Source organism: Anopheles bellator, chromosome 1, assembly GCF_943735745.2.
Source record: "Anopheles bellator chromosome 1, idAnoBellAS_SP24_06.2, whole genome shotgun sequence".
Classification (NCBI taxonomy): domain Eukaryota; kingdom Metazoa; phylum Arthropoda; class Insecta; order Diptera; family Culicidae; genus Anopheles; species Anopheles bellator.
The window spans coordinates 17,515,575-17,527,674 of NC_071285.1; the positions used below are offsets into that span (position 1 = coordinate 17,515,575).

A 12,100-nucleotide genomic window follows, 5' to 3' on the forward strand; every position below is an offset into this window, starting at 1 on the left:
ACTACCAGTCAAACGGCGACTCAGCCTCACTGTGCACTTCCGTCATGGCGTCAGCGCGTCTGGTGGCCGATGTTGATTTCCCGTGTCGGTTTTTTTTTTGTTTGTTTGGGCTCTCCGTTCCATCCTCCATTATGCTGCGTTGCTCGCGCGACTGTTGGGCCGTTCAAATGGTGGCCGCGAAAACGGTTCTCGGACCGGCCTTGGCCAGTAAATCCACTCACCGAAATTCGGTAACCGGCTCCGATTCCTGGAGGGGTCGCGCGCCCAACCCAGAACCCCTTCAGCTGGTGAGCCGGCTGGTGCCCGGGGGGCAAATAAAATTTAAAGAACCCTCCCCATTCTTTCTCGAACCACGGGAAGCTGCTGCATGAATGAAAGGGTGACCGGTTCTCGTATTCTGTGTTCGTTTGTTTTTTTTTTTTTGTCAGCAGCATCCTTTCAATTCCTTCTGTTTGCCTAGTTCACGGCGCCGGTACCGGAGCATAACCGAAACATATTGCTAATTGCCGCCGGGATGCTACTCAATGGGTTTGCCACTGCTCACCGGGAAATCCGGCCCGTTGTCCTCGGAGGGGGCTTGCATCGGTTTTCGCCACTTTAAAAGGCTCTTCCATCGCAGTCTTTGACAATCTGTTCACTTGAGCGCTTCGGTCGATGGGCACGGCCTACTCTTGCGATTGCCCCGAACGCCGCAACTGCGCTAATGTGATCGATTTGCTTGAGGTGGCCCGTTTTGGGGAGGTCTCACTCGTTCCACACTCTAATGAGGCACCCAATTTCCCAATCATTTTCTTCGCGCACCCGGATTAGCAATTATTTTGTGGCCAAACTCTAAATCCACCGATTGGCCGGTGCCAGTGCTAGCGGCGCACATTCTGCGCACTATATTCTCGCGTCCCGCGGGAGATTACCGTTTAGAAGAACATTAATCATCGACATCAGTGGCCTCGACTCGGTCGGTCGTGAAGCGTCTTCGCAGACGAACCGGAGTAAGACGAGACCCCTAACGAGAAAGCCGCCCCGTCCGAAGTGACCGTTAGCACGGTATGGCCGTCGGCAGTCGAATCGAATTCCTCCCGGGAACCTTCGGTTGACCCGGCTGGCGATCACCGTGGTCACGATCGATTTGAGTGACTGCCAACAAATTCCATGTCATCCGCCAACTAACAAGTACACATTCCGGTGGCGCGTGACACTCGAAGAAAATGCTCCGAAGGAATTCCAATCGCAATGTTTATTTTGGTCCACTTTTTGGGACACATTCCGTCGTGGGGTGCAGTACATAGTAACGGTGGAAAAAAACGCTCACTAACCGGCGCCTCTAACTGCGAGCTGCAATTAGCGTAAAGACTGAGCGCCAGGCGTTGGTTCCGTGGTCCGTCCTGTTCGACGGATCGGATATCGGCCCGATATCGGCTTAACCTCGTTCCGAAGTGAGCCGGGCCGGGCAGGTATCATAAAACTGCACCACGGAATCTGGACCGGAAACCACGACAGCCCGCGAGCCGCGAACGGGCGCGCGAGCTTCGGGAAACGCCAAATCAAAGCATAAAACCGGACCGCGCAGCACGAGCCGGTGGGCCGCAGCAGCAACATCGGCAGCATGATCATCATCGTGGCGAACGGAAGGCGCGACACCAGATATTAATAAATTATTTTATTTCAACGATCGCGTTTCGTAGGCTCATTCACAACCAAGTGCCAGTGCCACCGACGCCACCCTGCCGTCAGCAGCAGCTGGATCATGAATGGGGCCTCAATCTGTTTCGATACGGAAATAGCCAAGACCCGAGCGCCGACGACGACGGGCGTCTATCGGAAATCTTCCCAGAATCCCGTCGCTGTCCGGTCGCCGCCCGTCTAAAATAATCAACGGGCCGCGGTGGCCGCCGAATGCAAATGAAGCCCACTCCGCCGGCACCATCACCGGATATCCGAGAGCTATTTTTCATGACATTTTTCTGCCGGTTTCGTTTCGATCTTTCTTTCCGCACGGCGCGCGATCCGATGCGATCCGTTTCCTATCCGTGGAAGGCACTGTGTTTTGTGTTCGGAACAGAACACACCTCAACACAACCACACACCGGTCGGGACCCCCCGGTGCCCTGCCAAATGGCCCACAACCCCAATCCTAATCGATCGGGGCGCAAAGGCTTCGTTTTGACAGAAAACTGTTCGAAAACGGGATCGGCTTTTGGGCTGCTCTTTTTTTTTGGGCTTAGCTTTTATTTATCTTCCTTTCGCCGACCGATCGTACGTTATCGACACACACGCCCTATGGGAACCGCAGCATAAGCAGATGGGTTTCTGTCGGTCCTCTTGTCGGCCGCCGGTGGACGGTGAGCCAAGCCAAAGGGAAGAAACGAAAAGCTCTGTCAATTAATAAATTAATTGGTCACACATTAACATGGCGGCCCTGGGAACGCACCGACCTGCCGGCCCGCACCGGTCGGTACGGATCCGGAAGCTGAGCGGTGCTCGGTGCGTGACTCGTGATGGGAAAACGGTCGGCGACGATCACTGTCGGAGATATCGATGTGGTTCGATTCCTTTCGGACACCTCGTTTCGGGTGGGTCGCCTCGTTTGTCCGTTGGTTTTGTTTTTTCGGTAGCTTTCAAGTATGTTGCTTACATCGTCGTTAAAATATTCATCTGCCGTGTTGACCGAGATTTATGTTGATCGTTCCGACGTGGGCCCTTGATGGCCCACCTGTTCGCGATCGCCCTGGCGCGCGAGAGAGTGGCTCGAACATTAAATCATTTTTAATTGATCTCGTTTTCGGTCTCCGTCAGGCTTGAAATTGATTGCGCCGCACTCTAATGTCGGGCGCTCGGGGGTGATTTTTCAATCACCCCGAACACCGGCGGAACTTCGCTGGAACTTCGTCGCTTACGAACGCTTTTTCGGAATCCGTTGAAACCGCGTCGTTGGTCGGACCGACCGGTGGCCCATCTTCAGATCAGCGCCACTCGCGGTCCGGCGGCGAAGGGTGAAAATGATTAATGATGGAATTGTATCAAACATGATTTATATTCAAATCTCAAAATGGACTTAGTTGATTTGCTTTCGGTCCGGCTGCTGCTGCTGCTGCTGCTGCTGCTGCCGTCGAGCATACCTTTCGTTCGCGTTGCGCCGCGCCGCCTGCTGGCCGCGATATTTCGCTCCTTGCGCCCCAACACACACACGCGTGCGCCCGTTTTGGCCCCTGATTATCTTTGCTCATGTCACCATCGGGACCGGGGGGGCTGAAAGCGCGGACGATGATTCGAGCCTTTTTGCCGCCCCGAGATCGACCTATGTTTCAATTTATTTCACTTTGTAGAGCGCTGATTTCTGGTGCCTCAGCTGATCCCTCCGGCTGGCGGGCTGGCGGGCTGGCTGGCTGGCTGGCGGGGCCTAAATAAATTGGTCGATCAAACGCTCGAACCACAGCCCCACTGTGGTCAGCGGGCAGCAAAAGAAGTCATCATCGGTGTCAGGATTAAACTTCGGCCAGAGTTTGGGCCGGAGCGAGTGGCATTTCATTTTGTTTTCGATCGAAACTCGCCCGCCAGTCGAGTCGGGCGACGAACTTATGCTCCGCTGCGGCGACTACTGATCGTCTATGCTGCCACGCGCGCCTGGGCACGCTTCGTGGTGGTTGATCAAATTAAGTTATTATCCCCCACGAAACGAGATTGTTAATGCGTTTTTCGATTTAGTTTGCCCCTTGCCCGGTGCCGGCTTATGTTGCGACCGGTCAACATTTTCGTTTGCAATTTTTCACTGCCCACTGATCGGGTCGGGTCAGGTCGGGATATGCTAACGGGAACCGGTGGCCGCCCGGAATCGGTGTATTCATTTATCAAAAACAAAAGGCAAATAACAGTTTTACATCAACGGTTGTGCTGACAGGTTGCCGCTAGCCGGGCGACATGTTCCCTGTTTGACGCAGTCGATTGTTTTGTGTTACAAAAAATTCGCTTCGATCGTGTGGGCTATCGAAATGGCAACCAGCAAATAAATTGCTTCACACGCAAGGCCTTATCGCGTTCGTTCAAGCTTTCGTTGAACGTAACGTAGTGAGTGAGCCCGCGCCGCTGGCCCGCGAAGAAGCTTAATTATCAACCTCTGGTCGTTCCAATCAGGCGGGCGTCGCTCGATCGCCCGCCAGGGGAAGGAAGCATAAACAATCCGAATCCGACCACGCTGCCCGCAACGAGCGAACGCTGGGTGGTCGCGCAGCATCCCGGAGCGATCGACCGATCCGTTTCGGTTTTCGGAGCGAAATTTACGTGTGGGAAAAATCGATTGCACCACAGAGGAGCGCGCGCGCGCGCGATCGGTGGGAAATTTATGGACCGGTTCCGATCGGCGGGGGGGTGGGGCGGGTGAGCCGGTCTCTGGGTCATCTGAACACTGAATATTTATACGGCCCCGTCCCCGTTGGTCCCACCGCACAGGATCTGTTCGCGGTACCGGGTGCAGAAAAAGGATCGCTGGCTGCCGTAGTCCTAGGCCGCTGGAGTTTAGCTTTTGGTGGCTCCGGACACTCCGAAAGGGCATAGTCCAGAGTCTATTCCGGTGCTCAATTTCAACGCCCCGCGCAAGGGAGCGAAAAATGGGCCGCGAACGCCACAATAATTATGAATAATGTGTGTTGGATAATATTTTATGCTGAACCAGCCAGTTTTTTGGACCAGCCAAACAGCCGAAGCCCTGGCCACAGAAAGATGGTATAATTTTTGAATGCGAAAAAACCAAGGGGCGCTTTTTATCAATTAATTCTAATTCCGTAGCGCCATTTCCCCTTCCTGGGGGCCCAACGATCCCGGGAAGTGGCAGATCGGGGCAAACGCCAGTTGCAAATGTCAAAGCGGCACGATTTGGTTCTGGGCCGAAGCCCCCTTTTTCCGTGAGATCGACGAAATGGCAAGTCGGGGAGAAAATATTTACGAAAAACCCCGTTAACCGATTGGGTAATCCGGCCTGTCTGGACGAAGAAACCCGAAAACAATAAATTACACCTCATTTGTCTGCCCCCCACAAAAATCGATCGCTACATGTTAAACATTTATCAGTGGGTCCAATAAACCGTTCACAGTAACACCTACTGCTGTTGCTGCGTACTTTTGGGTACCGAGCCCATAGCGAGGAAGACGGAGACGGAGAGAGAAACTCCTTCGGCTCCTGAACGGCCCCATCTGATCAGAAAAACATCAAACAACCCATTAGTAGGGGCACCTGAAAAGGCACACGCTTGCGTCCTACACACCGACCGACCAATTACCCTAAACCGTTCCATCATCCCGAGTCGTCGTTATCTTTGACAATTTATCGATCGTTTCGAGTGCCAGCCAGCGGACGGGCCAGCCATCGGTTGGCCGGGCCTATGCTAAACGTGGCTAAGCCCAAAACAATGTAGAAAATTAATGTTGACCTCGCGCCGTGGTGGCGAACGGCTGTAGGAAGGCGTCGAATGCGATGCCCATTTTCAAAACAAGCTTCACTGGTGATCGTTTCGGATTCGGATCTCCTGAAACACAGATGGACTAGATGGACCACTTCGTAAACCCTGTGGCAGCCGTTCGCGTAGCCGTTAACATCCTCATGAGATCTACTTTTATTGGTATACTCGGGATCAAGCAGACCTTCCCGAAACGGAAAACTCCAAAATCAATGGCACGCACGTGATCCTCGCAATAAATGATCACCAAGCCTCCCGCGATGTTCTAAGACGAGCATTTTAGCGTTTTTGGCTACTTCAAGATCTATGCGCAGCGATCATCAGCACCGGGAACGGAACATTTATTGGCCACCTAAAACCGGGTGTCACGTCCATCCTCCTGCTGGAGCGTGCTCCCGAGCCGAAAGCACTCCCTCAGGAACGATAATCGAACGATCGTCAAATTCGTCGAAACGCAGCAATGGTGCCGCTTATCGCCAACGATGCGCCTGTGTTTTCGGGGAGTGTAAAATTGTCTTTAAATTACGCCCAATCTCCGCCGGCAGCGCCACATAGGCTCGCTCACGACGCGCGACGGTTGTAAAAACGCCACCACACAAAGGACCGCTTTATTGAACAGCAATCCATCATTTTAATGGCTTCCTCGATGGGCCATCGATCGACGATGGGCCGATTTCGTCAGCCGGCGTCGCCCGATGATGAGTCGTGTGTCACCCAACTCGACCCGGGCCCGAAACTCAACGGGTTGAGGATTCAGCCACCGGATCGCCCTTCGCATGTGTGGGTTGCTGGGTAGAAAGGCGTGCGGCGCTTATCGGCGATCTAAATGTCCTGCACGGGCATCCTGTGTGAGCAACCGCAAACGGAACCGCTTTTATCGGCCACCCCGTCCCAACACACAAACCCCGGCGTTTGGGGCGACACCATTTTTCAATCGCCCAACAAATAAAGCATAAGCAGTCGCCCACCGCCCATCGGAAGTACTGGCCACATAAATAGGAGAAGAGCGAAAAAAACCGGCGATTGAAAAAGCATAAATAAGTAAACAGTTTGAATGAAAGAGTGATGCTCCCGCCACGGCCCCTCTCCCGGTTAAGGATGTCCGCCCGATCCGGGCTGCGGTCGTTATCGTGTCACCTGTACGCGCTCATCGCTTCTGGAAGATTATTTATGGTGACCGGGATTCTTGAAGCTCTTGGAGCACGAGCTTCCTACCGGAGGCCCACCCTTGGCTTCGCGCCTTCCCGGTGTACTTCCGCTGTGCAATGTTCGTACCGTTCGTTCCCATTGTGGTGAGACCATCGCTCTGGCCCAACATCCGGCATTGGTCCCTTTTCAGTGGACTTTGCATCATTCTTTTTATACTTTCGCCTGAACTTCGTGCGGCGTCGGTCTTCGCGGAAAGAGCTGTGTCCTCGAAGGATATGTTTGGGGTGGATTAAAGCATACGATTACGAAATAATATGATGCAACTCACATTATGCTGATCGTTTCACTTATCTCTCTCTCTCTCTTTCTCTCTCTAATTCCAGACACTCACACCGTCCCTGCAATCACAGCTGGTAATTGAATTAATTAGTTCATATTTTTTGTGTAAATGCACCCTTCTTTTATTCACTTTTCTGTTACTTAGTTCTCCATTGGCCGTTTTTTCGTTCATCCTTTCGTTGGTTTCAGTGTTGGTGATGGCTTGCCTTTAAATCATCCCCCTTTAGGTTCGGTTGCCAATCCCGTGCCCCCTCTCCGTAAGAGGGTTCCATTCCGCTCGTTTCTATTGTTTACCCGATTTTATTAGAAAAGGAGTCACCACCAACAGGATTCGCAGGATTCGTTCCACTCAGCGGACAGCCGTTAGCGTTAGGCTCCTCCCTTCATTTGGCCTGAAGGTAGTTTCATCCCCTTACGCAAAACGCTTAATACAGAGCGCTAAGGGGTGTGACCTTGCCGAGGGCTTAAAAGGACCTCACGGTCCGGCTGGGGAACAAAGTAGAGCCCTCGTTTCGATGGAGGGTGCCCGATCTGGACAAGCAAATCTTCAACTGCACCCGGTTGCCGATGATTGACGGGCTCGGGCAAAGAACTCGCGCCGAAGAAAGTGACCCCGTTTACATAACATCTTCATACCACCCCGATTTGACCGTGGTCCGTGAAATTTGCTGTTACAAAACCACCGTTGGCACCGTAGAACCTGTGTCACTCGCGTCGACGGTTATTCAATGCTTTCTCCCGGACCGGACCGACCCATCCAACGGGCTAGCTTTCGAATCCGTCGACTTCGCTATCGGTGGCGATCCTCTTCGCCGGCATAACGCCTAGCGCACCTGCAAACCGGCGGCAACGCTCATTACGAACGCTCGCGGCACGAGGCCATGGCCACCAAATTAAGGGAGTAAGCCCATCCCGCCAGCCTAACAAGCACCGGCAGCACCTCCAAACGGCAACAAGTGCCAAGCCCGCGTATCCCGACCCAAGCGGCGTCTTCCCGTCAGAGTGCGGTGAAAAATGAGCCCCCGTTGGCCGGGGTCAACCGGCCGAACGGCCGAGCCTTCGAGGAGCACAGCCCACCACCCCCCTGCCTGGCCCTCTCGGCTCTACGCGGCTCTCTCCATTAACCCACAATTATATTCGCATTCATCAGCGGCGGCGGTTCGCGAAAAGCTGGCGGAGCCCGTCGGACCCCGGGACCACCGGGGCCAAGGAAAAGCAATTAGAGAAACTCGAACCTCGTTCGGCGGCCGGCCGAAAAGTTGATTTTTCGGCCCTTTTTTTCTCCTTTTGCGCCCGATTCTGGTGGCGAGCAGGTTTCGCTGCCACTCCGTGGCGTTCTGGTGGTCGGCAATCCAAGAACCGGGTGGCGAAGGTAACGTCCGCAAAACGAGGACGACTTTCTCTGCGTAATGCCTAATGCCATCGATCGCTGATCGCTTTTCGTTCACCGTGAGCGTGAGCGATTGCGAAAAGAAAACGAGAGTCGCCTTTATGTCACCTTAAGGCTGTCATTAAGTAACGGAATTAGGGAACAAGTATTTCCAAAATTGTTGAAATGGACTCACGATGCTTGGAATGTTACTCACAAGGTAAACCTGTCCTAGAAAACCTTCAAATTCCAGCTCGGAATGTTCAATATGTTTGCCGTCGGTCACTAGATCAAATGCGGACTGGTGCGTTGTTACGACATCCTAACTACCGAAAGGTCCGTCGGTAACTAGATCGCGGATGCGATCAAGATTATAGCCTCAGTTTGGTGAGCTTAAAAAAACATTAAACATCTTGAATCGCTACTCCGGTGTTTGGGTCCCCCCCTAAGGGCGATTATTAGCCAGCCGGCCAGGTAGTGTGCATTCCTCGCATAACTCAAAACCCCGACACGTCGTCGTCGTGTCCGCGAGACGCAAAAAAAACATCCCTGGAATGCATCTTCCGCTCGCGCGAGGAAAACCCCACCTGAGCCCGGGCTCATCAGCATAATTTCGGTGAAGGATCAATTGCATGGCCGCTCGAATCTCCACTGACTCACACAACGCACCAAAGGCGCAGGACACGGAGGGCATGAATTAAAATGCCTCATCTTTCATGTTTTTCATGTCGGCTCGGCCCCGTGTGTTTGTGTGGCTGTGTTCGCCCGTTCGCATGAATTAGTCCTGGCCGAGCGAGCAAGAGCGAGAGAGGCGATGGCCGGAGACAAAAGCAGGAGCACGGAAATTATGCTGCTGGCGGACATATCAAAATCATATGCTCGGGAGGGATGGAACAATCGGGCTCCTCGGGCGAACAGCCCGAAGGAGTGCCGCTCTCTCTCTCTCGCTCGCTCGCTCGTGCTGCTCTCTTTCTGACCCCTGCTTCCTATCTCACTCTCGCACGTGCTAATCATCGTCATAATGCATGCGTCGTCGTTGTCGTCGTCGTAGTCGTTTTGTCCCCCGGTTGGTTCAGCCCGATCGGCTGATTGATGAAAAGAGGAGGGCTGAAAATTCGCCACCAAAAAGGAAGCTCCCAGGGGCTTCACAGGAAGAGAGCAGCTCATCCGATGCGGCCGTCGGTTGAAGCGAGACCGACCGGCGCTTTGTGCGCAACGGGGAAAATGCAACAGCGCGAGGTGGCAGATCGATGAGCAACTGGCCGGGGGGCGCAAAGAGAACGGCCACGGTACGCAGGAGAAAGAATGTCAAATCTTTCGGCTTCGGGCAGCAAGCCGCCAGCACCAAGAAGCAGAAGAAGCGTGCGGCAGCACCCCCGGGGCATCCCGGAGCCCGAGCGAGAGAGAAAATATATGCTCAACATAATGCCATCCCCGTAGTCAGGCGAGAGCATAAGCGAGCAGCGGGTTTGCAATAGAGGAGAGCCGGGACCGGGGTCGGCGCTGGTGGTGGTGGTGGTGGTGGGGCGAGAGCGAAAGGGAGGGAAAAGCGACCTAAGCGGCACACGACGACGAAGGGGCAAACAAATCGTCGCTACCGATTTTATGCTCAGTTTGCGTTAGATCCTCCGCCCGTTATGATTGATTAGGCGGACGTAGTGCGCGCGCGAATCCTTTGGCCCTTTCCGTAGTGGCGTAGCGTGAAAACGGAGATCGGCGATGAGGATCGATGTGTGACACTCTCTCGACGGTGGATTCCCGTCCCGTGGATTTTTGGGCAGTGACGGAAACGATAAGCTCGAAGCCTTTTTGGCAGTGGCATAATCAGAGCTGCGACGATCGTTGCTGAGCTGTGCAGTATGCGCGTGTGTGTTGCTCCTCCTGTGCTCCTCCCGTCGGTCAAACCGATCCGTCACACACAGTGCGCCAGTTCGTGACCAGTTTAACCTACAACCTCCGGCCGGCCGATCGATCGCGATCGCCGCACGACAACAAGTAATAACAACTCCGATCGCACGTGTGCATCGGCGCGCATTGGCATCCTGCCGCGGGCTGGGCTTTTCGCAACCGCCAAGGCCTAGCAGCCTGTAGCTGCTCGCAGTGCTCGCTCAGTGATCCTCCGAACCGGGTTGACCCGGCGGGTGCAAGTGTCCGAAAAAAAAAGTATTTATGCGCCAGCCCCAACGAAACCCGACGGCGTTTGCGTTTGCGGGCGCAATTTCCATTATCCACTTAGTGAAAAGCGAGCAGCGAGTGGTTGCAGCGAGGGGAAAAGCAGGAAAACACCGAGCAATGATTGAGCATAATTGAAAAATAATTAGACCCGGGGGGCCCAGGGCGAGAGGCCCCCCATTATCGATGGCGCGGCATCGCCCCGAAACAGAATATTTTTCGGCAACCAAGCGCTCCTGAAGTGCAATCGAGCGGAAGCCCGAGCCCCCCGAAATGGGGTGCGAAGCGGTCCTTAACGTGGTGGATGGCCGTTTTTTTTTCTTTCGAGGACCGCTTCGAGGCGCCAGGAATCTGCCGGGGATCACTTGCCGATTCACTTGAAGCTTGTTCCGCGATCCGCGTTTGCGCATACCGTTACGGTTTGACGGACTAAACCGATTGGGTTGGCCGTACCGAATATAGATCGGCGTTAATGTTGTCCCGGTAGCCGTCGGCACCGCCGCCAGCGCCGATCCCAATGCCGTTCAAGGTGCAATTATCCGGCTACGGTCACAAATCACGAGGCTTCAGGACTCCATTCGGTCCATCGGTGGCGTACCACACCGATAATCACTTAATTGTCACAATTAATGCCATTCATCTTTAATTTCTCTAATTCCGCGTGGTAAATTGTTCAGCTTTTTCGCTTTCTTGCGGCAACGTTATATGACAAAGTTATGCAAATGGACAGTTTACAATCCTGCGGCAGGGTCCTATGCGTTCCGATAGCTCATTATCTAATTTGTGTGTTATGAAATCGATCCCCTGTCTTGTGGTTAATACCGTTTCCGTTTACTACACTCTCAGAAATTTAGAAACATTGAAAATGTGAATAATTGTGTAAAGGCAGTGTGACAGTGACAAGCGATCGAAAAATTTGCTACAAAATGCGGATGATAGTTGGAGAATCGAATTTGAAAAGCATTCATTTGCGGTGCCGAATGAATAATCGAAGCGATCTGACAATTTGTGGCTGATTCCGATCGCAGTGTGCGGTGCATTTTCAATAATTCGCGCTCGCGGTACGAATCGACATCCAAGTGGCCATTGGCGCCTAACAGCTGGTCGCTTCAGAAGCAGTCACCGAAAACATCGCGAACGAAATTGTTTGAATCAAAGAAAAAGGGCACAACGATTAAGAATTGAGACAACCGAAACCGATCAGCTGTGAGCACCGAGTGCAACATCAAGCGACCGACAAAATGGCGTTGGCATACGTGGACATGTCATCCGTTATCGAAGTGCAGGTAAAACCCGGAACACGGCTGCCCGAGTGATGCCCATTCCAAATGGATGCATTTTATCGAGGATAATTGTTTTAATTACGACGCTTCTTTCGAAAGAGGTTAGCAAAATCATTCCAAACTTTTCGCCACGATACGTGAAAGCGTAGACGACGCATAAGTTTTTATGCTGCTGACTCGGAAATGAAAATCGCTGCCATCTCGCCACTGCCAACTGTCCCGTTGATGAGGCTTTGATTACGCCGTTTTATGACGTCACGTGGCCTGCTCCGTTTATGTTTATTTTTTTTCGGTTGTTTTATACGCCGCTGTCAGCGGGCGAGCCGAGTTGGCCGTGAGCC

General features: G+C 53.2%; 1 protein-coding gene across 1 annotated transcript in view; it reads left to right on the forward strand.

Annotated features, from left to right (window-relative positions):
• The window catches only part of LOC131214955 (transcription factor AP-2-epsilon), a 37,062-nt gene that overhangs the window by 16,601 nt on the left and 8,361 nt on the right, over nucleotides 1–12,100 (forward strand). Inside the window, exon 2 of the mRNA XM_058209307.1 lies at nucleotides 6,980–7,009. Within this exon, the coding sequence (XP_058065290.1) occupies nucleotides 6,980–7,009 (30 nt within the window). The remainder of the gene's footprint in view (nucleotides 1–6,979; nucleotides 7,010–12,100) is intronic.